Source organism: Rhincodon typus, chromosome 20 (genome assembly GCF_021869965.1).
Source record: "Rhincodon typus isolate 14 chromosome 20, sRhiTyp1.1, whole genome shotgun sequence".
Lineage (NCBI taxonomy): Eukaryota > Metazoa > Chordata > Chondrichthyes > Orectolobiformes > Rhincodontidae > Rhincodon > Rhincodon typus.
Window position 1 is genome coordinate 39,374,091 of NC_063351.1, and position 21,595 is coordinate 39,395,685.

At 40.4% G+C, this 21,595-nt stretch overlaps 1 protein-coding gene across 3 annotated transcripts in view; it reads right to left on the reverse strand.

Moving 5' to 3' along the window:
* Positions 1-255: 255 nt before the first annotated feature.
* The window catches only part of slka (STE20-like kinase a), a 147,338-nt gene continuing 125,998 nt past the window's right edge, over positions 256-21,595 (reverse strand). For all 3 annotated transcript variants that reach the window (XM_048608722.1, XM_048608721.1, XM_048608720.1), the window contains 3 exons: positions 20,835-20,960; positions 17,387-17,500; positions 256-6,188 (listed from right to left, as the gene is read on the reverse strand). In XM_048608722.1, the coding sequence (XP_048464679.1) occupies positions 6,042-6,188; positions 17,387-17,500; positions 20,835-20,960 (387 nt within the window). In that variant the 3' untranslated portion in view covers positions 256-6,041. The remainder of the gene's footprint in view (positions 6,189-17,386; positions 17,501-20,834; positions 20,961-21,595) is intronic.

A 21,595-nucleotide genomic window follows, 5' to 3' on the forward strand; every position in this document is an offset into this window, starting at 1 on the left:
TGAGAACAGGAGCTTTCCTGTGGAAGATATATGAAACAGACAGACAATGTATTAATCACACAGCCTCACATCCAAACCCGAATTCAGTACTTCACTTGGACTTAGCTGCAACCTTACTGATTACATTAATCTAGTTTAATATCCCAAAATTAATGATTTGTTCACTTTGCCCCTCAGTTAATGGGGCAGTTACAGATTTATAGTCGACTGCATTATCATGAACAACATTAACTTTGGAAATGAAAACAGCAAATATCATCTGTAATACCATTTTATTTACATAATTATTTCTACACAAAGCTTCATAATCACCTTATGTAGAACATCTGATCCACATAAATAAGTTCTCTTCATAGTTTAACAAATGAAGTTCTAGGTATTGAAACATCTAATATATAAAGCTGTAGCAAAGCCTTCATATGTTATAGTTACAATCAGAAATATAGACACTAGTTTCCCAACAGTTACAGTACAAGTAACATCCTGGAATATCCAGGACACAGGATCTGTGATGGATCACAGGTGCTCTCCTATGGTTTTGGTTGGGGTTCATTGTTAGATTAATGTAAAAGTGTAAGCTAGAGGACTCATTATGATTCAAGTCTCAACATACTACAAATTCAGGAACAAAATAAGTGTCTCAGCAATGCTGTAGAGGCGATCACAATTGTTTCATGAAATTATGCAACAGGACACTTGTTTCAAGGTGAAAATCACACTACCATGTTCAGTTCCAGGGCAAAAAAGCTACAGACTAAATATTCATCTACACTGTTCCTGTCAAAAATTCCCAGGACAGGTGCATCATGGGGTTAGGACAGAGTAAAGCTCCATTTACACTGCCCAAAGATACCCTTTATGGTCAAATGTAAAGAAATGTTCAAATAATTAATCAGAGCCAAAGTTAAGGTCTGTTGGCAATTGAGGACTCAGAGGCCACCGAGACATGTAGGTTATATAAGTGGGCCAAAGTGGCAGATGGCAATATTACGTGGACCATTAAGATCTTTTTAACTTTGGTAGTCAGAATGGAAAAGCAGGATTTTTCTTCTGAAGGTGTTAAACCTGAGAAAGCTGGTGTTTAGAAGGGTCATGCTTGCACTCATACAAGGAAACAGAGATAACTCAAAAGGTGAAGCAAGTAATCATGCTTCCAAATGGCATATTGGCCCTTATTTCAAGGTAATTGAAGAATAAGGGAATCTTGGTGCAATTGAAACTGGATGGTTAGTGCGTGGTTTGGAAAAATGCCAACAACACAGGTTTGGTTCTCATTTGGCTGAAGTAGACTTAAGAACTGCCTCCCCAAAAAACAGAATGCAGTGGCAAACAACCACTTTTTTTCTCCTTCAGGGAGAAAAAAAACTGGCTCGCAATGAAGTGTCAATAGAGAACGAACAGAGGACACGCCTTCAAACAGAACACTCACGCAGCACAGCAGTACAATTCTACAGGGGTTTAATGAGATACAGTGTGCAGTTATAGTCTCCATCTTTGAAGAGTACATTTTCATTGGAAGTGAAAATACCACCTTGGGGACTGTCCGTGTAGAGTCTGCAAATTTTCCCAGTGTCTGTGCGGATTTCCTCCAGGCGCTCTAGTTTCCTCCACAATCCAAAAACATGCTGGTTAGGTGAACTGGCCATGCTAAATTGCCCATCGTGTCCAGGAATATGCAGGCAAGGTGGATTAGCCATGGGAAATGCAGTGTTACAGACACAGGGGTGGGAGGGTGGGACATTCTTTGGAGGGTCGTGTGGACTCAATGGGCTAAATGGCCTGCTTCCACGCTGTAGGGATTCTATGATGCAGTGAAGGCTGGAGTGGTTTTTAGGATGAAAGACAAGAGGCTGAGAAAATTGGGCCTATACTTTCATGAATTGAAAAGAAGGACAGGTGATCTCATTGAAACGCAAGATTCCAAAGCAAATTAACTGGGTAGCCACACAGGCAGAGAATCTACAACATGGGCACATTATCGAAATAAAGATTCGACCATTTAGACCATACAAATATATGAACAGGACACTTGAACCCGCTTCGCCGTTCAAACAAAGTTCCATTGTTGAATATTTTGAAGAAACAGATTGATTTTTGGTCTCAGTGAAGTATGGGTAACGGGCAGTATAACTAAAGTGATAATTAGCCATGAATACGTAGATGGACAAACAGGCTGAAGGGGCCTAATGGCCCACTCCTGTTACTGTTTCTGAGGTTCTTAATTAACACACACAAGTTGACTGATAGTAATGTAGCCATTTCTAATTATTAGATGTCCCTTGATGGTGTTGTACTGAGCTTTGTCCATCCCCCACCTAACTGATTTTAAGACTGCAATTGTCACTAAAATGGCTGCAATCTCCTCATTGATTCCACTCACAGTGCACCATGGGGCTCCCACCAGCATCTGCATTGACAGATTCTCCCAAATTTTCAACCTGTATCACCTATAAGGTCAAGGTCAGCAGATACCTTCAAGTTCCTCTAAGTCACACCCATCCAGACTTGGAATGATATTGTCATCCTTTCACTATTGCTCGGTAGAACTCCTGAAACTCCCTCCCCAACAGCACTATGGTTGTCCATTCAACACTTGCACTGCAGCAGTTCATAAAAACAGCTCACTTCCAACTTCTTACGGGCAATTAGAGAGACTACAAATGCTGACCTTTCAAGGATATAATCATCCCCAAAATAAAGTAACATACTTTCTAAACTAAAATTATGGAATTAAAGAGAAAAAAATGTAAAATAACAAATTCTCCTTTTAGAATAAATACATTGTTTAACGACTTTTCTACAAAGTTCTTATGGCTCATGAACTTGCACTGATTGTGCACAGTGATGGCTTGCATAGAGGCCACACGGTGGTGAATGTGACCTCACAAGGTGGAACTACATTGAAGCACATGGGAATCACGTTTGTGCTTAACCTGCTACTGAGGTCATAATTTAAAAGATACCACAAAGTTCCAGAACATTTATTATTTATAGTGCCAGAGCATTTATTTGGATGATAAATGTGAAAAATAGAAAAGTACTGCTGTAGAATATTCAGCAAAAGGAATCTCTGCAGTGGTGGATGGAACAAGATCATTAATATAGATATCTGACCAGGTTACCTGCATGACAACTCAATTTTCACAAGTGTCAATCGAATAGGAGTGCAAGTCTTCAATGTTTTCAAAGACCCAGTTCTGAACGAAGTGTCATGTTTTGGTCCTTGTGCCTCAAATGTCTAAAATTTTGATTGCTATCACATCTGAACACTTCAAAGATCAACTTGCCTCATGTGTGATCGCCTCTACAGTACAGAACACCAAACAATCCCAAATAAATCACACAAAACTAACATGCAAATGTGGAGCTTAAACTCACCAATCTTAAACCCTCCTCCCTTCAACAAAATCAAATCTGATAGACTCTTGGGGTGCAGGGGCAGGAGTACAGGCATAGACTCAAACCAAATAAGCAGAAGTACTTCAGATAGAATATCATCCATTAAAATAATTTAGATATATAGAGATTATGTTGGTTATTAGATAATTGTTACTTCCCTGTGCAATCCACAGATTCAGGTGTGAAGGGTTGCACAATGAAGCAAGCACAGACCCATGGTTATTAAGCAATGTAGAGTCACTTACTGAAACTGTTGTTTTAAAAATAATGGAATCCTGATTCAAAGAGATGGATGTTTGCTTTATATAAGCTCTCAGCTGATACCAGAATTCCTCAGATGTCTTATTGCAGCTCTTTATCAAGCATAGGAGAACATTTTTTTAAAAATATATTCATTCACAGATGTGGGCGTTGCTGTCAAGGCCAGCATTTAATGCCCATCCCAAATTGCCCAGAGGGCAGTTAAGAGTCAACTGCATTGCTGTGATAAACTCACTGCCCTCACTCCTGTTTAGAGAAGAATCAGAGAAACACTTTCATGACAGCACAATGCTAAACATGCCAAAATACTTCAATAATTATGAAATTTTCACTTTAAAAGCAAGTAAGATTTTGCACTGATATTGCAATCCATCATTTTTCTCAGATGCATTTCAAAGCATCTCAAAAATACTTGGACACAGTGAGGATTATTGAGGCAAACACTGATTGTTGTTTAGGGAAAACGCTGTGACAGTTATTTAGGGCAAGGTAGCAGGGGTCATTTAGGAAAACAAATGACGGTTAGTAACATTATGTAAGGAAATGTAGCAATGGTTATCTAGAGAAATTAACAGATGATTATTTCAGGAAATGTAGTGACAATTTTTAAGGGAAACAGTGGCCATTATTTAGAGTAATGTAGTGACAATTGTTTAGGGAAAAAGTAGTGATGGTTATTTGGAGAAATGCAACAATGTTACTGATGGTTACCTATGCAATCAATCATAGTGAATTATTTAGGGAAATGCAGCAACGTTTTTTTAGAATTCATTCATGAGATGAGGGCATCACTGCCTGCGTAAGCACTTATTATCAATCCCTAATTGCCCAGAGGGCAGTTCAGAGTCAACCACATTGCTGTGGGTCTGGAGTCACATGTAGAACAGACCAGCTAAGGATGGCAGATTTCCTCCCTTCAGGACATTAATGAGCCAGATGGGTTTTCCCTGACAATCGACAATGGTTTCATGATCATCATTAGACTCTTAATTCCAGATTTTTTTTTCTATTGAATTTAAATTCTACCATCTGCTTTGGTGGGATTTGAAACAGTGTCCCCAGAACATCAGCTGGGTTTCTGGATTAATAGTCTAGTGATAATACTACTAGGCTGCTGCCTGCCCTGGGATTTAGGGAAATGCAAGTTTTTTTTGGAAATGTAACAATGTTTACAGAAAACGCAGTGACGGTTGTTTATGGAAAACGCAGTGACGGTTGTTTACAGAAGTGGTAGGGAGTTTGAATGCATGATTTGCTAAATTCATGTGCTTCTAAGCAACCAAGATGATACCAGAATATTTTACCATGCTTCCAGTATTTTATGCCAAATAGGGTCTAAACATCACTTAGTTTCCACAAATCATGCATAATTCCATTCATCTGAATCAAGCTTCTCCAGATGCTCTACAGTTCAAGCTCTAGGCCGTACACAGTGGGTCCCCATACACCGACTGAACTCCGCAGAGTGCTGTGGTATTGTAATTTTATTGTTCCTAAGCTCCAATTTAGCTTAGTGGGGGCATGAAGTGCAAAGAGATTTTTTGCTCAGTAACAGTCAAAGGTTACAGCATGGTCATATTCCTGTTTTAGGGTTTGTGTGTCATTGGGATGCATGTCACTTTTCACAAAAAGGCTGAAATGCAATGGCTAGTGATTCATTCACACAAAACAACTGCAATGGCATCTGTGGAGACAGAAACAAGAGCTAATATTTCAGGTTAGTGACTTCCATTAGCTCCGATAGGAACAGACCTGAAACACAAACTCATTTTTCTCTCCACAGGTGCTGCCAGATCTGCAGAGTTGTAAATGTTTACTTCTGGTTTGATCGATAAACTATTAGATAGCTCAGAATAATTCAGGAATCTGCAATATGTATTAAAACCTGCTAATTGCAATGGAAACCCTCAGACACAGCAATATTCCATGATTCATTTGACAACTGTTACCATTTCACCAGAACTCGCTTTGCATCTTCAGCATACGTCTCTGCACAGAGAGATCTATTGTGACTCAATACAGGAACCTGGAGCCTATTTTCCTGCTGTCTGGCCAACAGACAATGGGACCAAAAGATGAGGCAAAAGGAGAGTATTATAAATTATTAAAATTGTGCTATGAATGATATAGACACACCACTCCCATCCTGTCTTCCACTTCGGACCACTAGGAAATGCAGTCATGCATCTTATCCAGGATTTCCAGATGCAAACAGTCCAATAAGGTTCAAAACATGTAAATTCAACAGCTGCATTCTGACGGTCTTCAAACTCAAAGATGGTAAAGGGGCACCAGAGAGTCCTGCTGCAGGTGACCGGATCAGCACTATCATAAATAGGTGTTTACTGAAAGAGTAACAGAAACTCCTGGGAGCCCTGCAATTAGGATCCTGTAGAATGCAGGCTTGGGACAGGGTAGAACTTGGAAATACGGCTCTGTGCAGAAGGATTGAGGCATTCAGATTCTCCGCTCATCTTGAAAAAGACTTCCTGCTCCTGCAGCTTGCGAGCAAATTCTTCCTCTAAAGCCTGAAATGGATTTCGGACAAAAAGTTAGTGAATCTCACAGAAGCACTGTTCACCAGCAAATATAGTCAAGGTACAAAGGAGGTACACTTGAATAAATTACAGACAAAAAGGAAATTATTTCAGTTTAAACTGACCATAGATTCCAAGCGATCTCAGTTTAGTTATTAACCACTTTGAGTATGCTTTCCACATTAAGGCATATAATTTATGACTACTAAGACAAAAGTAATGTTGTATTGTATTCAGATACACATCATCCTATTAATATAATACAATGGTCCAAGACACTCCACAGGAACATTACAAAATAAAATATGACCTAGGAAATATTAAGTCAGATGACCAAAAGTTTTGACAAAAAGGTAGGTTTTAAGGAACGTCATAAAAGAGGAAAGCAAGGTAGAGATATAGAGAGGTGTAGGCAGGAGATTCAAGAACTTGGGGCACAAGCAGCTTAAGGCAAGAGCACCAATGATGCAGCAATTACGGAGAAACATAGAAAATATTAGCACAAGTAGGTTCTTTGAACCTGCTCCGCCATTCAATACAATCATGGCTGATCATCCAAAGTACCCTGTTCCTGCTTTCTCCCCAGACCCTTTGATCTTTTAGCCCCAAGAACTGTACGTAACTCCTTCCTGAAAACAATTCAATGTTTTGGCATCAACCACTTTCTGTGGCAGAGAATTCTACATGCTCATCACTCTGGGTGAAGAAACTTCTCATTTCAGACTTAAACCCTATATCCTAGACTGTGACCCCTGGTTCTAGACTCCCAGTCTTCAGAAACATCCTTTGCATGTTTACCCTCTCTAGTCCTTATATATTCGTCTGTGAGATATGCACGTCACTGGCTGGCCAGTATTTACTGCCCATCACTAGTTGCCCTTGAGATTGTGGTGGTAAGCTGCCTTCTTGAACCACTGCAGTTCAACGTTTAACTGGTCAGACTTTGATATAAAAAGGGCAATATTTCTCTGATTGCCGGACAACTGCAGCTCCAGAGAATGTGAACTGGAAGAGGAAGTAGTTTTTATGACTGATAACCAAATGAGGGGAGTCCAAATCAATCCATGCACAATTGGAAGCGGCAGCCTTTACAAAACATTACTTTGCTTCAGGAGACCTGCATCATGGGTGCTCCTTTATCCCAGTTCTAGACAGAATCCTTTTCTTCTGGGATAGCATTTGTTCATACAAATTTTTGTAATTCTTGCTGCTCCCCAAAAATCAAAGCAAGAGGAACCTCTGCAATGCTTTGTGATGTTAAACAATCTTTGCATAATCAGAAGATTCCACACATTTCTCGATTTAGGTAGCATCTTGACTTAATATTTATTTTCTCCATAAATCATCCAGTCACTGAAGTCTTGAAGACACTGCATGCAATAACTGCTGTGAATATTTATCCCAAGATACTGAATTCACACATATTTGTTACTAGAACTGTCACACTGTTCCTTTTCTAGGAATAATGGGACTTCTATCAGATGTTTCCTTCTTTTGCAAAAATCTACTAAGCACCATTTATAATTCTCTCAATCGAGTGCTGTGATTTGTATTGCGTTTTAAGAGAATAAATTAAGTGGTCAACCTATAAAATGAAATAAATATTGAATGACTATCCCATCTGCATATTGGTGGAAAAGACAACTCAATGCAGCTATGGGTTGGTAAAGAGAAACCAGCTGATGTGGTTTACTTGGACTTCCAAAAAGTATCAGCAAGGTTTCACATTAAAGATTATAAGCTAAGAATTCAAGGAATTGGGGGCGATATCTAGCATGCATAGAGGATGTGCTGCCTATCAAGCATGTTGTTTTGTTGTAAATAGTGTAAAAGCTTCAAGTGTTGTTGGAGTTGCATCCATCCAGGCAAGTGGGGACTATTCCATCACACTTCTGGCACGTGACTTGTAGATGGTGGACAGGGTTTGGGTAATCAAGAGGTGAGTTACTCATCACAGCATTCCTAGCACCTGACCTGCTCTTGTAGCCAGTGTTTATGTGGTGATTCCAGTTGAGCTTCTAGTCAACGGCAACCCTAAGGATGTTGACAGTGGAGGGTTCAGTGATAGTAACACCATTGAATGTCAACAGGTGGTGGTTAGATTGTCTCTTATTGGTGATGGTCATTGCCTGGTATTTGTGTAGCATGAATGTTGCTTCCCATTTGTCAGCCCAAGCATGGATATTCTCTAGATCTTGTTGCATTTGAACATGGTCCATTTCAGTATGAGGAGTTGTGAATGGTGCTTAACATTGTGCAATCTTTGGCGAATATCTGCACTTCTGACCTTATGATGGAGGGAAGGTCATTGGTGAAGCAGCTGAAGATGGTTCAGCCTGGGACGCTACCCTGAGGAACTCCTGCAGAGATGTCCTGGAGCTGAGATGACTGACTTGCAACAAACATGACCATCTTCCTACGTGTCAGGTATGACTCCAAGCAGCAGAGAGTTTGCTCCTCCCCCATACCCAATGATTCCAGTTTTGCTAGGGCTCCTTGAGGCCACGTCAATCGAATGTGGCCTTGATGTCAAAGGCTGTCACTCTCACCTCACCTCTGGAATTCAGCTCTTTAGTCAGTGTTTGAAACAAGACTGTAATGAGGTTAGGAGCTGAGTGGCCTTGGGAGAATCCCAACTGGGCATCACTGTGCATACTACTGCTGAGCAGATGCTGCTTGATAGCACTGTTGATGACACCTTCCATCACTTTACTGATGGTCAAAAGTGGATTGATGGTGTGATAATTGGCCGAATTTGATTTGTCCTGCGATTCATGTACGGGATATAGCTGGGCATTTTCCACATTGTCAGATAGATGCCAGTGTTGTCACTGTACTTGAAGAACTTGTCTAGGGAGCGTCAAGTTCTAAAGCACAAGCCTTCAGTATTATTGCCTGAATATTGTCAAGGCCTATAGCCTTTGCGGTATCCAGTGCATCCAATCGTTTCTTGACATCGATGTAGATGGCACGATGTAGATGGCACAGTTAGTCAATCCTGCCACAACTCTGTTCCTAGGTCTTTGAAAAGTTGCTGGTGTTTTTTATTCTATAGGGCATTACTTGATATAGCCCTTTTGGGGTTACAAAACCAGAAGCTTCTTTCACTTTCTCTGGCAAAGGTACTTGCCAGTAACCACAAAGTAAGTCCAACTTTGTGATCTCAGTGGCTTGTCCTACATTTTCCACACAGTCCTTCAGCCTTGGAAGTGGGTACGAGTCAGATTTCGCCACGATGTTGACCTTCCAATAATCTACACAGAATCATTGAGTACCATCAGGTTTGGAAACCAACATGATCAGCAAACTCCACTCGCTTTGACTTGTCTCTATGATGTCTTTTTGGAGCATTGCTTCCACTTCCTTCTGAACATCTGCTGCTTTGAGAGGATTAAGCCTGTAGGGGGTGTTGTTTTATCAGATCAGCATTCTCTACACCAACCTCATGTACTACAGTATTAGTTCGCCCCATTCTATTTGTACATAGGTTGTCAAAGCAATGTAACAAATCTTTCAATTCAGTTCGCTGTTCCTAAGACAGATAGCACAGTACCCTATCCCATTCCTTAACAACTTCCTCATTATTCAATTTATTCTGAAGCACATCAAAATCTAAATCACCTGGATTTAATTCCTCATGCTGAGTGGCAGTAACTAATATCTCTTTCTCCAGTTCCCTTTCCCTGTCAAAATGTTTCTGCACATTCACATGACATACCTGATAACTTTTTTTGCCTATCTGGCATTTTTACTAGATAATTCATCTGACTTAACTTCTTCCTAATTTGATAGGAACCAATACATCTTGCTTTAGAAGGGTTCTCCTACCACTGGTAACAGCATCAATATTTTATCTCCACAGGCAAATGTACAAATTTTAGATTTCTTATCTGCTGCTTGTTTCATTAGGTACTGTGTCACCTTCGAATGTTGTCTAGCTGATTCGCCTACTCGGCTTAATTTTTCTCTCACCTCAGATAAATTATCCAATTGAGAGATGTCCGATTCAGACCTATCAATTTTTCCTTACTTAATGTTAAAGGCCCTCTTACTTTGTGTCCAAATATTCAAATAGAGTGAACTCAGTCGATTCATTTGGAGCATCTCTAATGGAAATGGGATTCCTTTATCCCAATCATTTGGGTAATCTTGGCAAGAAGCCCTCAACATTGAAAATATGGCATCAGACCCTATAGACATTGCTCCCTGGGATTCAGGATGGTGCGGACTGATTGAAAGTGTTTGATGCCTAAACTATCCGTGACCTCCTCAAATAATTTAGCAGTAAAATTGGACTGTTGGTCTGACTGAATCTCCCTGGGTATTCCAAAATGGGTAAAGAAAGCAAGTAACTCCTCCACAACCTTTTTTGCCTTGACAGTCTGTAATGGAATTGCCTCTGGAAACCTGGTAGACACGTCCATTATGGTTAGCAAATACTAGTTCCAACTTTTGCTTTTAGGGAGGGGGCCTACACACAATCAATTATAACCCACATGAAAGGTTCTTCAAATGTGGGAATTGGCATCAAAGGCGCTGGTTTTATCACTGCCTGTGGCTTTCCCACCATCTGACACGTATGACAGGTACGGCAAAATTCAACCACATCTTTATGTAATCCAGGCCAATAGAAATGCTTCTGTATCTTAGCTCGAGTCTTCCTTGCTCCTAGATAACCTCCTGTCAGTGATTCGTGTGCTACCCGCAATACTTACTGTCTGTACCTACCAGCAATACAATCTGGTGAACTTCCTCCCATTTCTCATCTGCACTAACCTACCAAGGTCTCCATTTCCGCATCAAGATTTTATTCTTAAGGTAATAGGATTCTGGAATAAATTCTGATTCCTTTTCCGAGTAGGCTTTACGATACAAATTCTTTATCGTCTCATCGTTTTATTGTAACTCCATTAATCTTTCAGAACTAAACACCTCTGCCCGATCCTCTACCTGCTTAGGTTTGTTCCTTTACCATCTCATCAATCATAGTGTCAGCGAACTGGACCTCAACGTCTTCATCTTTCTCTTCCCTTTTCCCTTCTTGACTTACGGCTGTGGGATCTTGTCGCCACACAGTCCAGTAAAATTCAAGGGTATTTTTCTTTTAACTCCTCAGTTCCCTGGTTTTCTTTTGGCTTTTCTGCTACAATGGGCATCACTCCCACCTGTGATCCAGCTATTTTGTTTCCAAGAATAAACTGCATTAAGAATAAACACTATCACTTCCCCAGTCTTGATTGGGCTTTCTAGCCTTATCTTACACAGGGGAACACTATTCCCCTCTATTTATTCCACAGATTACCACTCTCTTGGGCATTATTTCAGAAGGAATGCAAATATTTTCATCCCTTACTATTAAGAGACTGACTAGCTCCTGTATCTCTCAACATTTTAACTTCTTTACCTACTCCCCTGTTCTACCTGAGTAAATCTTACCTGTACAGTTGAAGTCTTTGAAGAGATTGGGCGCTATCTTACTATCCAGCCCGTGACTAGGCTGTGCACTCTCCTGCAGCTCCTCGACTTCGAGATTTCCTTCACTACCTCAACTATCCCACTGGTTTAGCATCTTTACCGCATCCTTTTTTGCAGTGCCTTTCTTAAGGCACCAGCATTATGATTTTGTATGTCCCACCTTATTGCAGTGAAAACACCTGAGGTCTTTCACCTCCTTTCTACCCTCTGGGGTTTCTTTCTTCACGTACGATAAACTGTTTTGCAACGTGATCTACTTTTTGCTTTTCATTGAAGGATCTCCCTCTCGCCCAATTTCTATCCCCCACGGAATGAAACTAGATTTTGATTAATGCACTAATGCGTATTCATCCGCCATCTCTGCAGCTCTTCTCGCTGTTTTAACTTTGTTTCTCAACATGAGTTCTGATCACTTCTGAAAGTGAGTTTTTAAACATCTCCAGCAGAATAATATTTCTAAGATTTTCATATGTCTTTTCTATCTTTAATACTCTCACCCATCTGTCCAAGTTGCTCTGTTTAATTCTTTTAAACTGAACATTAGTCTGACCTGGTTCCTTTCTTACATTTCTGAACCATTGTGTATATGCTTCTGGTACCAATTTGTAGGCACTCGAAATAGCCTACTTAACTTCTTCATATTCTCTTGACACCTCCTTTGACAGTGCTGCAAACACCTCACCAACCCTGCCTACCAACTTCGTCTGAATTAATATTACCCACATATCCTCTGGCCAGTTCATCTGTTCAGCTAATTTCTCAAAGGAAATGAAAAAGGTTTCTACATCTTTTTCATTGAATTTTGGTAATGTTTGGGCATATTTGTATATATCCCTAACAGGCTGTTGGCTATGATAAGTTTGCTCATCATCACTTCTATCTAGTACTTTTACTTCTGTCATATGAATTCTTTTTGCTTCAAGTTCCAACTTCATCCTTTCCAACTCAAACATTCTTTCCCTTTCTTCTGCCATGCTATCCTCTCCAGTTCTTTTTGTTCAGCTAGGAACCTTCTTTCCCTTTCTTTCTCTTCTGCTTTTAACCGTAATTCAAATGTTTCAGTTCCCTCTCTTCTCTGTATTTTTCCCTTTCTAACTCCAATTGTCTCATTTGCAATTTAATCTTTTCTAACTCGACTGCACTTGACTGTTTCTCTGCTATATCTAAATGCTTGACTAACTCGGTTACAATTTCAGCTTTCTTTTAATCCCTCGTTAAACCCAATTTTAGCCCATCTGCTAATTCCAGAAGTATCCTCCCTTTTTCTGTCTTTTCAAACTTTCTGGGAAAATTTGGGAAGCATCTTCAACTCTCTTTAGCAAGATTAAAGAGCCATTTCCCCACTTTTGATTTAACCAACAAGCAACAGAAATTAAACAGATTTTCCACTTCTCACTTAGGTTTTATGTAAAGATGTAGATCACTTGTCCCCAAGTATGTTTAAATTTGCTGGGAATTTTCGTACCCCAAATCCATTCAGATCTGTCCAAATCCTGAAAGAGCTCCCAATTTGTTATAAAGCGGAGGTTGACTCTGACACCCTCTGAGAACTAAAAACAAAACACCTAAAGAGGAGTACCTTGACCTACAATCTGTAAAAGGAGAGTGAAAAATGGTGTAACCTGCCGCTCAGCAACTTCCAGTGGTTAAATAAACTAAACCCCTGACACTCACTTTACAATCAAGTCACAATTTGTTTATCTAACTCTAACAGTGAATAAATTAACTAAACTATTAACAAACCCCAAGTACATATTTAAAAAAGAATTTAGTCTCTTGAAACTACAGCCAGGTTACATGTCTTCTGGAATGTTCTGTGCCTTCTCTGTCAATTCTACTGTCAGGAATGCCTTCTGTGTCAATTCTTCTGCCAGGAATGTTAACTGCTTGTGCTGTGGGTACCTTTGTTATTTGGATGGTGCTTTCTCTAAGATTTAGATGAGTCTGAGAGAGCCAGTGATTCTCTCCAGAGCTGAGGGCTGTTAATTCTGGCAGATGGCTGTTAACTCTGGGGTTTTATCCAACAGCCCCCTTCTTTTATACCCTTGATGACATATCAATTTCTTACGATCGGTCCTATGTTGTCAAAACCATCAGATTTAAATTTAATTGATTTTTGGTATCTAAGTGCCTGGTTCAAATTGATTGGCTAAATTCAAAACTTGTTGTCTTGGTAAAAACTGCTGCTTGGCCTGCTAACTATATGGTCTTTTGATACAAATGTTTCAAGTTGGGTGCTCTGTGTACTTAAACTTTCAAGCTGCTGCTCACAGACATCCATTTTAAATCTTTAAGCATAGAAAAAGTACATCATCTTTTAAAGGGATCATGCAATACTACATTCCCCTAGCATTTTACAAACACCAAATTCTAACCTCTTGCCTCCCAATGCACAAGTACTGTACCCAACTTCGCAATAGCTGGAAGAGTGTGGTTTTGGATTGATTTATTTATTGTCACAAAATACAGTGAAAAGTGTTGTGTAGTGTCGCCATACTGTGGCGCCATCTTAAAACATAGAAAAATAAATCAAAACATTGACTATAAAGGTAGAAAAACAAAGAAATAAAGGAAGTGTCCAACTTTACAGTCCTTCTTGTCAAGTGTTCCATCCTGGGCCATGCGCCTGTTTGCCAGGCCTGAGTCCCCTTCGCCGTGTGACCGCTGCTGGAACAAAAGTCGCCACTCTTGAGCACCACCTCCCAACAAAGCCTTTGCCACTATGAGTCCTCAGTAGACCTTGACAATGCAGATGCCACTGATGCTGCTGGGTACCACATCGGCACAAACTTGACCCGTCGCCTTGCGTCTGCTTTGGGCCCACTTCACTGAAGCAGCTGCTGCTGATCCCACTGGGTCTTGTACTGGGCCCAAGCTTGCCTCTGCTGCCATCTCTATCAATCTGCACTGGATGCAGAAGCCACTAGGAACCCAAACTCGCCTCTGCAGTGGCAGCCACGAGTCGGTGCTAGGACTGTCTCATTGACGCACAAGCCGACTGGAACTCAAACTCTCCAAAGCCACCACCATGAATCCACGCTGCTGGACCCACTCACCACTGATGTTGTTGCCGAGACCGAGCTTTTCTCCAAGAGGTAAGTAAAACAAAATAGAAGTTTAAAAAAAGCGAGGGAAGAGAGAAAAAAATAGAAATGAGAAGAAAAGCAGACTAGCCCCATGCTCAGAAGCCCTACTCCACCATCATCTTATTGGAAGTCTTTGGGTAGCGGAGGCAGTCTTGACTATTTCTGTAACAGATGATTTGAGGTAAATCCAACGTTTGGATGTGAAAATAGATTATTTTGCTGATGGTATGAACGTGGGTTGGGAGCACACCTTGGGCTAAATGTGACACTAACGTGCTGAACAGTATAGTTTAGTCTCAGATAGTTTGGGAGAGGAATGGAGTCTATAGCTAAGGAGTGGTGTTTAGAGCAGGCACCGAGAAAAATATCACCAGAGGAACTTTCCAGTCATCGAGAAATGGCTGTGTTGCAAACACTGCAAGGGTGAACTCTAACCTTACAGAGTTTATTCTTTTCACTTTGCACTGCACCCTCAGGAAGTAGTTATTAATCATATGTTAAATGTAAAGCAGAGGTCCCTGAATTCTGCACAGAAAATACAGCCTGAACTGTTTCAGGCATCAATTTCACAATTGCTCTTTCACATTTGCAGACTCTCAAAACATGTTAGTTCTGTGTCTTTTAAAAATTCTTTCATGGGATGTAGGCATTGCTGACAGGTCAGTATTTGTCACCCATCCCCAGTCAGCCTTGAATGAAGTGGCTTGTTAGGCCATTTCATAGGGCAGTTAGGCTTGATACAGTGTGGGTCACGTAAGCTAACCCTGGCAAGGACAGCAGATTTTCTTTCCTAAAGAGCATTAGTTTATTCAGATGGGTTTTTATGACAATCATTTAAAATTTCATGGTCACCATTATTGAGACTAGCTTTCAACTCCAGATATAAGTGCTTTGACAGTTATACTACCAAGGATTGGTAATGAGCACAATATGGAGAAAAAATAAATGGGTCATTTTTGAATTAGTAGATTGCAACCAGTGGGGCACCATGCTGTTCAGTGCTTAGAGCTTAACTATTTACTGTCTATATCAATGAGTTAGATGAAGTGCGCACAAAACAGATTGATCAACTGACATTCCTCAGCAGCTCCACTCCTCCATCAACAGAAAGCTCTGACATCAGAGGATTCCTACTGCAGATTTCCTAAGATTTGTTAGGATAGGGAAAACAGTGAATGAAGAAATTATTAAGAGACAAAAGGGGAATTTTTCATTTTCTATGCAGACATTTGGCTGATATCCTGGATATCTTTGATGAACGTTATGCATTACAGTAATGACCAAGCTATGTGACTGCCTGAATATGCATCATTGTTTCCTTGATTGATTTAGTCTCACGTTCGCAGCCATCCATCTGGTTCACTGACTTATTCCTTTAAGTTGGAGAGCCACAATGTGGGAGTCTAGCCTATTCTGGATAACAGAGTACGGTTATAAGAAGGGTATGTAAAAATTGGAGACTTGATAGCATACTACTGCTATTGCCACCGAACAGCAAAAATTGTTCAGAGCTCACCAGATGGTTGGTGCAGGGAGTTCAAATCAAGGACACACAGGCTGTCATGGATAGGATTTTCACTGAAGTTCACATTTTTGGGACAGAAGAAAAGGAAGGAAGACAGTTCTTTACTTGGTCAGCTATCTTAACTGATTTTTTTTTTATATAATTCACTTGTGGGACGTGGATGTCACTGGCTGGCCAGTATTTTATTGCCTGTCCCTTGTTGCCCTTGAGGTGATGGTAGTGAGCTGCCTTCTTGAACCTCTGCAGTCCACATGCTGTAGGTTGACCCACAATGCTGTTAGGGAGGGAATTCCAGGATTTTGATCCAGCAACAATGAAGGAACAGCGATACATTTCTAAGACAGGATGGTGTGTGGCTTGGAGGGGGTCTTGCAGGTTGTGGTGTTCCCATTTATCTGCTGCCCTTGTCATTCGAGATGGAAGTGGTTTTGGGTTTGGAAGGTGCTGTCTAAGGAGCTTTAGTGAATTTCTACAGTGCATCTTGTGGATAGTACACACTGCTCTTACGGAGTGTCAGTGGTGGGGATAGTGGATGTAGTACCAATCAAGTGAGCTGCTTTGTCCCGGATGGTGTCAAATCTAGGAGCATTGTTGGAGTTGCACCCATCCAGGCAAGTGGGAAGTATTCCATCACACTCCTGATCTGTGCCTTGTAGATGGTGGACAGTCTTTGGGAGCTAGGTGGTGAGTTATTCACCGCAGTATTCCTAGCCTTTAACCTGTTCTTATAGCCACTGTGTTTATGTGACGAGTCCAGTTGAATTTCTGGTCAATGGTAATCCTAAGGGATAGTGGGGGATTCAGTGATGGTAACAGCATTGAGCGTCAAAAGGACAGTCATTAGATTGTGTCTTACTGGCGATGGTCATTGCTTGCCATTTGAATGGCGTGAATGTTACTTGCCATTTGTCAGTCCAAGCCTGGATATTGTCCAGATCTTGTTGCATTGAACATGGACTGCTTCAATTTTGGAGGAGTCTGGGAATGTTTAATGCTGAAACTGGTATTTGCAGCTACCAATATTTCTTCACTTAGTGCTTTAGAAATTTCACTGCAAACTACACGTTTGAATCCAAGTAAATATACTTCAGTGATTTCTGTACCTTCTTCCTGGGTCTAAGCTTGTCCCTCCACTCCTTCAGCTCCTGACCGTGCTCTTCATCCACCTCCTTCAGCTTGTGTGTCTCGTGTTCAATTAGCAAATGGCACTTTTCATTCTGCCAGGAGGAGGAGATTAGACAAAGATAGTCATCAAGCTGCAATGGGATTCACACAAATGAACATAGATGCAAAACGCAATACCAATGATGACATTGGACCAGGGGTAAAGTAATTCACAGGTAGAAACTGGATCAGTAATGAGAGACTCAGTCCCAAGAGAAAGGAATAGCAAAACCCAAGGCAAAGATCATGATGGAGGGTATATTTATAGTTTTTTTTATTTTGGCTGATTGCCTTTAAAGTTAATTTGAGGCTTAATTTTTAAACTCATCTTTTTTAAGTCTTCAATTTTATTTCTGGTAAGTCTAGTTTTATAGTCTAGAATAGTAACATATCAACTCATCTCAGTCCAATCAAATGTTCTTCCTGAGCCATGTGGGTTGTGCCCTGGCCAACCATGAGCAGTAAATGTTATCAGCCGGGAGTCGCTCATGTCCAGCTTTCAAAGTCTGAACAGCAGCTTGAAGCCACTGTGGTATCGTCTAAGAGCTAAGAGCTAAGAGCGTTCAGATGGTGAATATTTCACAGTTTAGTAATGATCAGGCAGACCAGGGCAGGAAGTGCAGGGTTCCCTTTGTGTCTTGTACTATCTATTGCCATTCAGATCTGGATAAGGTGTGGTTTATAGTTCCCGAGAGCCATAGTCAAGTCCAGTGTTTACTGACCATCCCCCACACTGCCATGCTCCTGCTGATAATGGACTGACCAGACATGAACAAGCAGGCACACTAATCTCATTGAGATGAGTAAATAATATCCACTTCATAAAAGCAACATTAAAATGTTAAAACATTAAGTCATCATTTTTACATTGACTTATAAAGAATTATTTAGGTGGAGGGGATACTGATAATTATTAATCCATTTGAAAAGATCTCATATCAAAATAGTTTGAGAAGCAGTGTTTGAAATATTATTAACCTACTGTACATGCAGCACTTCTGCACCATGAGTAGTTATGCATAATATTTAGGTAGCAGTGGAGGGAGAAGATGAATAAGTCAGATTGAGGGACATAGGGAGAAGGTGGGTAGGTCGGGGAAAGAGGTGATTGAGGGATATGGAGAGGTGAGTAGGTGAGATTGAGGAATGGGGAGGTGAGATTGATAGACAGCTCATGAATTCCAGGATCCTCTATGCACCACCAGAAAGGTCAGGCCTTTGGAAGTTAGTTGGGGCTTGGTCACACAATCACTCCAGTTCAAGGCTATTTGTGAAATTTATGATCAGGGACGGGTAAAAAAGCCAGGTTATATCAATTCCAGTAAGGAATGAGAATCGAAAGCTGTAGGAATGGATTCAGGCAATCCTATGGGGCTTACTCTTCTTAGCAGTGACCAGGAGGATCAAGAATGAGGTCTGAGAAGCTGGCAGCTATTCCAGAAGGACCTAACACATCACGCAATCCCAAGTTACATTTCTCTTCCATAATTTAAAATTTGTTTTCCCGATAAGTTTAGAATATGTCCGATATGGTGGAAACTCTGATTGGTAATATTACACTTGCAGTAAAAATGAACGCGTCCATGCTTTCCACGCAAAATGTTCATGATCATGTGGCGAAGTACAGAGCAATTATTGAGAGCTGGCACAGCAAAAATTATGCCTGTGAATTTGTGGAATGTGTTGACTTTTATCATAACAGATTGCTCTTGGATGAAATTCACAAATCGAGTTTTCACGTATGGATAGTGACCGAAGTACAGACATTTTAATAGAAAAAATTTCGATTTTGTACATCAAATTTTGACCAGAATCTGAACATGCTGTCAAGACTGTCTTTGACTTATTTTGAAATTGACTTCATTGTAACAGCAATCAATTACTTTTACGTCAATAGTGGCCTTGATTTACACAAGATGGTGATGTTTGCATCAGACAGAACTTCTGTTATGCTGGGAAAGGAAAACGGAGTAACTGGAGTCTTGTGATGTGAAATCAAACATTTGTTAAAAACTGCGTTGCATAGCTCAGAGGAGGACTGGGAACAGATGATACTTGGATACAGGTGTCAATTATGCAAGATAACTGAAATGCTTTTAAGAACAACATCTACGTTGTTCAGCAGATCAACTGTGAAAAAAGGACAATTTTAGAATTTTACCAATGCACAGAGTGTGGTACAGTGGCACTTCAGCCTCTGAATGAAGTTAAGTGACTAGTCAAGACACTTTGTAGTGAGTGCACTAATGCAAAACTAAAATGTCTCAATCAAGTACTGCATAGAGCAAGTGAATAACCAACAAGTATTGCCTGAAAATGCTCACCAAGCCAAAATATCACATTACGCTGACAGCTCTGAACTCTGTGCTACATAAACTGGCATCACTGTGCAAATACTTGCAGAGCACCTGTTTGCCAACAAACGAAGCTGTGCAATTTGCAAAGTCCAAGATCAATAAACTCATGACTCAGTATTTAGATGAACATTTTCATTGGAGTTATGAAGTTAACGTAGTACTGGTTGCTCTCAACAGTGATTGGACACAACCACAATCCTTCAATTTATTCAATTGCTACGTGACCACCTGGAAAGCAGAATTCCAAATGAGGAATTTGTAATCATCAAGACAATCGATTATGCATTTGTAAAAGACAGTGTTGTGCCACTGATACTGAAATATTCCACATATCAAACTATGACAGGGTGGCTACAAAGATATCTGAACAAAACTCTGATTTTAAAAAAGTGATTGTGGAAAAAATCAAGGCAAGTTCCATTCAAACTTTGTGATTTGTTGGACTGTGCCCTAAAAGTTGACCAACTCATGAAATCTCCATTCTTTTGGACCTCTGTGCAATATTTCAGGCATCAAGTGCTGACTATAAGCGTGAATTTAGCCTCACGAATTTGATTAAGTGCAAATCCTGCAGATTAGAAATAGATCACTTGGGCAACTTGATGCAAATTAATTTGTACATTTCATCTGGACAAGATATCAACCTAGATGCAGTATACCACCATTGGGCAGCAAATAAAGACAGGTGCAAAAAGCTGCCAACAAAAAGCAGTAAATAAATTACGAGCCTCCTCTTTTTGGTCACATAGTATTTGTGGTGTACATAGTGCCACCACTTAAGCGGTCCCCAACTGCTGAGGTGAGCGAACAATTTTGTTTATTTTAGCAGGTAGAATACCTGCAACTGTAAAATAATATAAATGAATGCTTTTAACAATTGATAAACGAACTGCAAAAGAAATCGCAATATAACTTCCACTCGATGTACTTGTCCGAGTTCCGCACAGCCTCCAGAAAAATCAGAGGGAACACTGGTTGGCAGTGTCCTTTGGATTAATTATGACATGTGTGCACCATAATATAATTTTACCTGTAGCTGCTGCAATTCCCGAATATTGGCGTCACATTGGAGCTGAAGGTCTCTCATCTGATTTTCATGTTTCTGGTGCTGCTGTAACCTTTCATTTTTCTGCCTCTTCTCCTCCTGACTAGCAAACTGCCCAGATAAAGCACAGTGAGAAAAGCGAGTAACTGATCAGATAACTTGATTTGTTCAGTGAGTTAGTCAGTACCATTACAATTCAAGCTTCTCCTAACTCTCTATGTTCATAGTATGCTAGATTCCATGAGCTAGTTATGCGCCCTTTAAATGAAGCGTGAATAGCTCATGTATGAAATATGTGGATACCATCTTGCAGTGTTAATACTTAAAATTTAAGTTACACACTAGAAAAATGTTGAGGTAGCTCAGCATGATCTGTTTACCATTCAATAGGCAGAACAACACAATACCAATAGACCATGTTCCAGACTAGACTGAAACTGAATTTATAAAGATGTAAAATCAATCAGTAGAATAGACGGAAAAATAGCTCGACTTTCACCAATAGAGATAACAAGGTGTAGAGCTGGATGAACACAGCAGGCCAAGCAGCATCAGAGGAGCAGGAAGGCTGACGTTTCGGGCCTAGACCCTTCTTCAGAAATGAGGGAGGGGAAGGGGGTTCTGAAATAAATAGGGAGAGAGGGGGAGGCGGATAGAAGATGGATAGAGGAGAAGATAGGTGGAGAGGAGACAGACAGGTCAAAGAGGCGGGGATGGAGCCAGTAAAGGTGAGTGTAGGTGGGGAG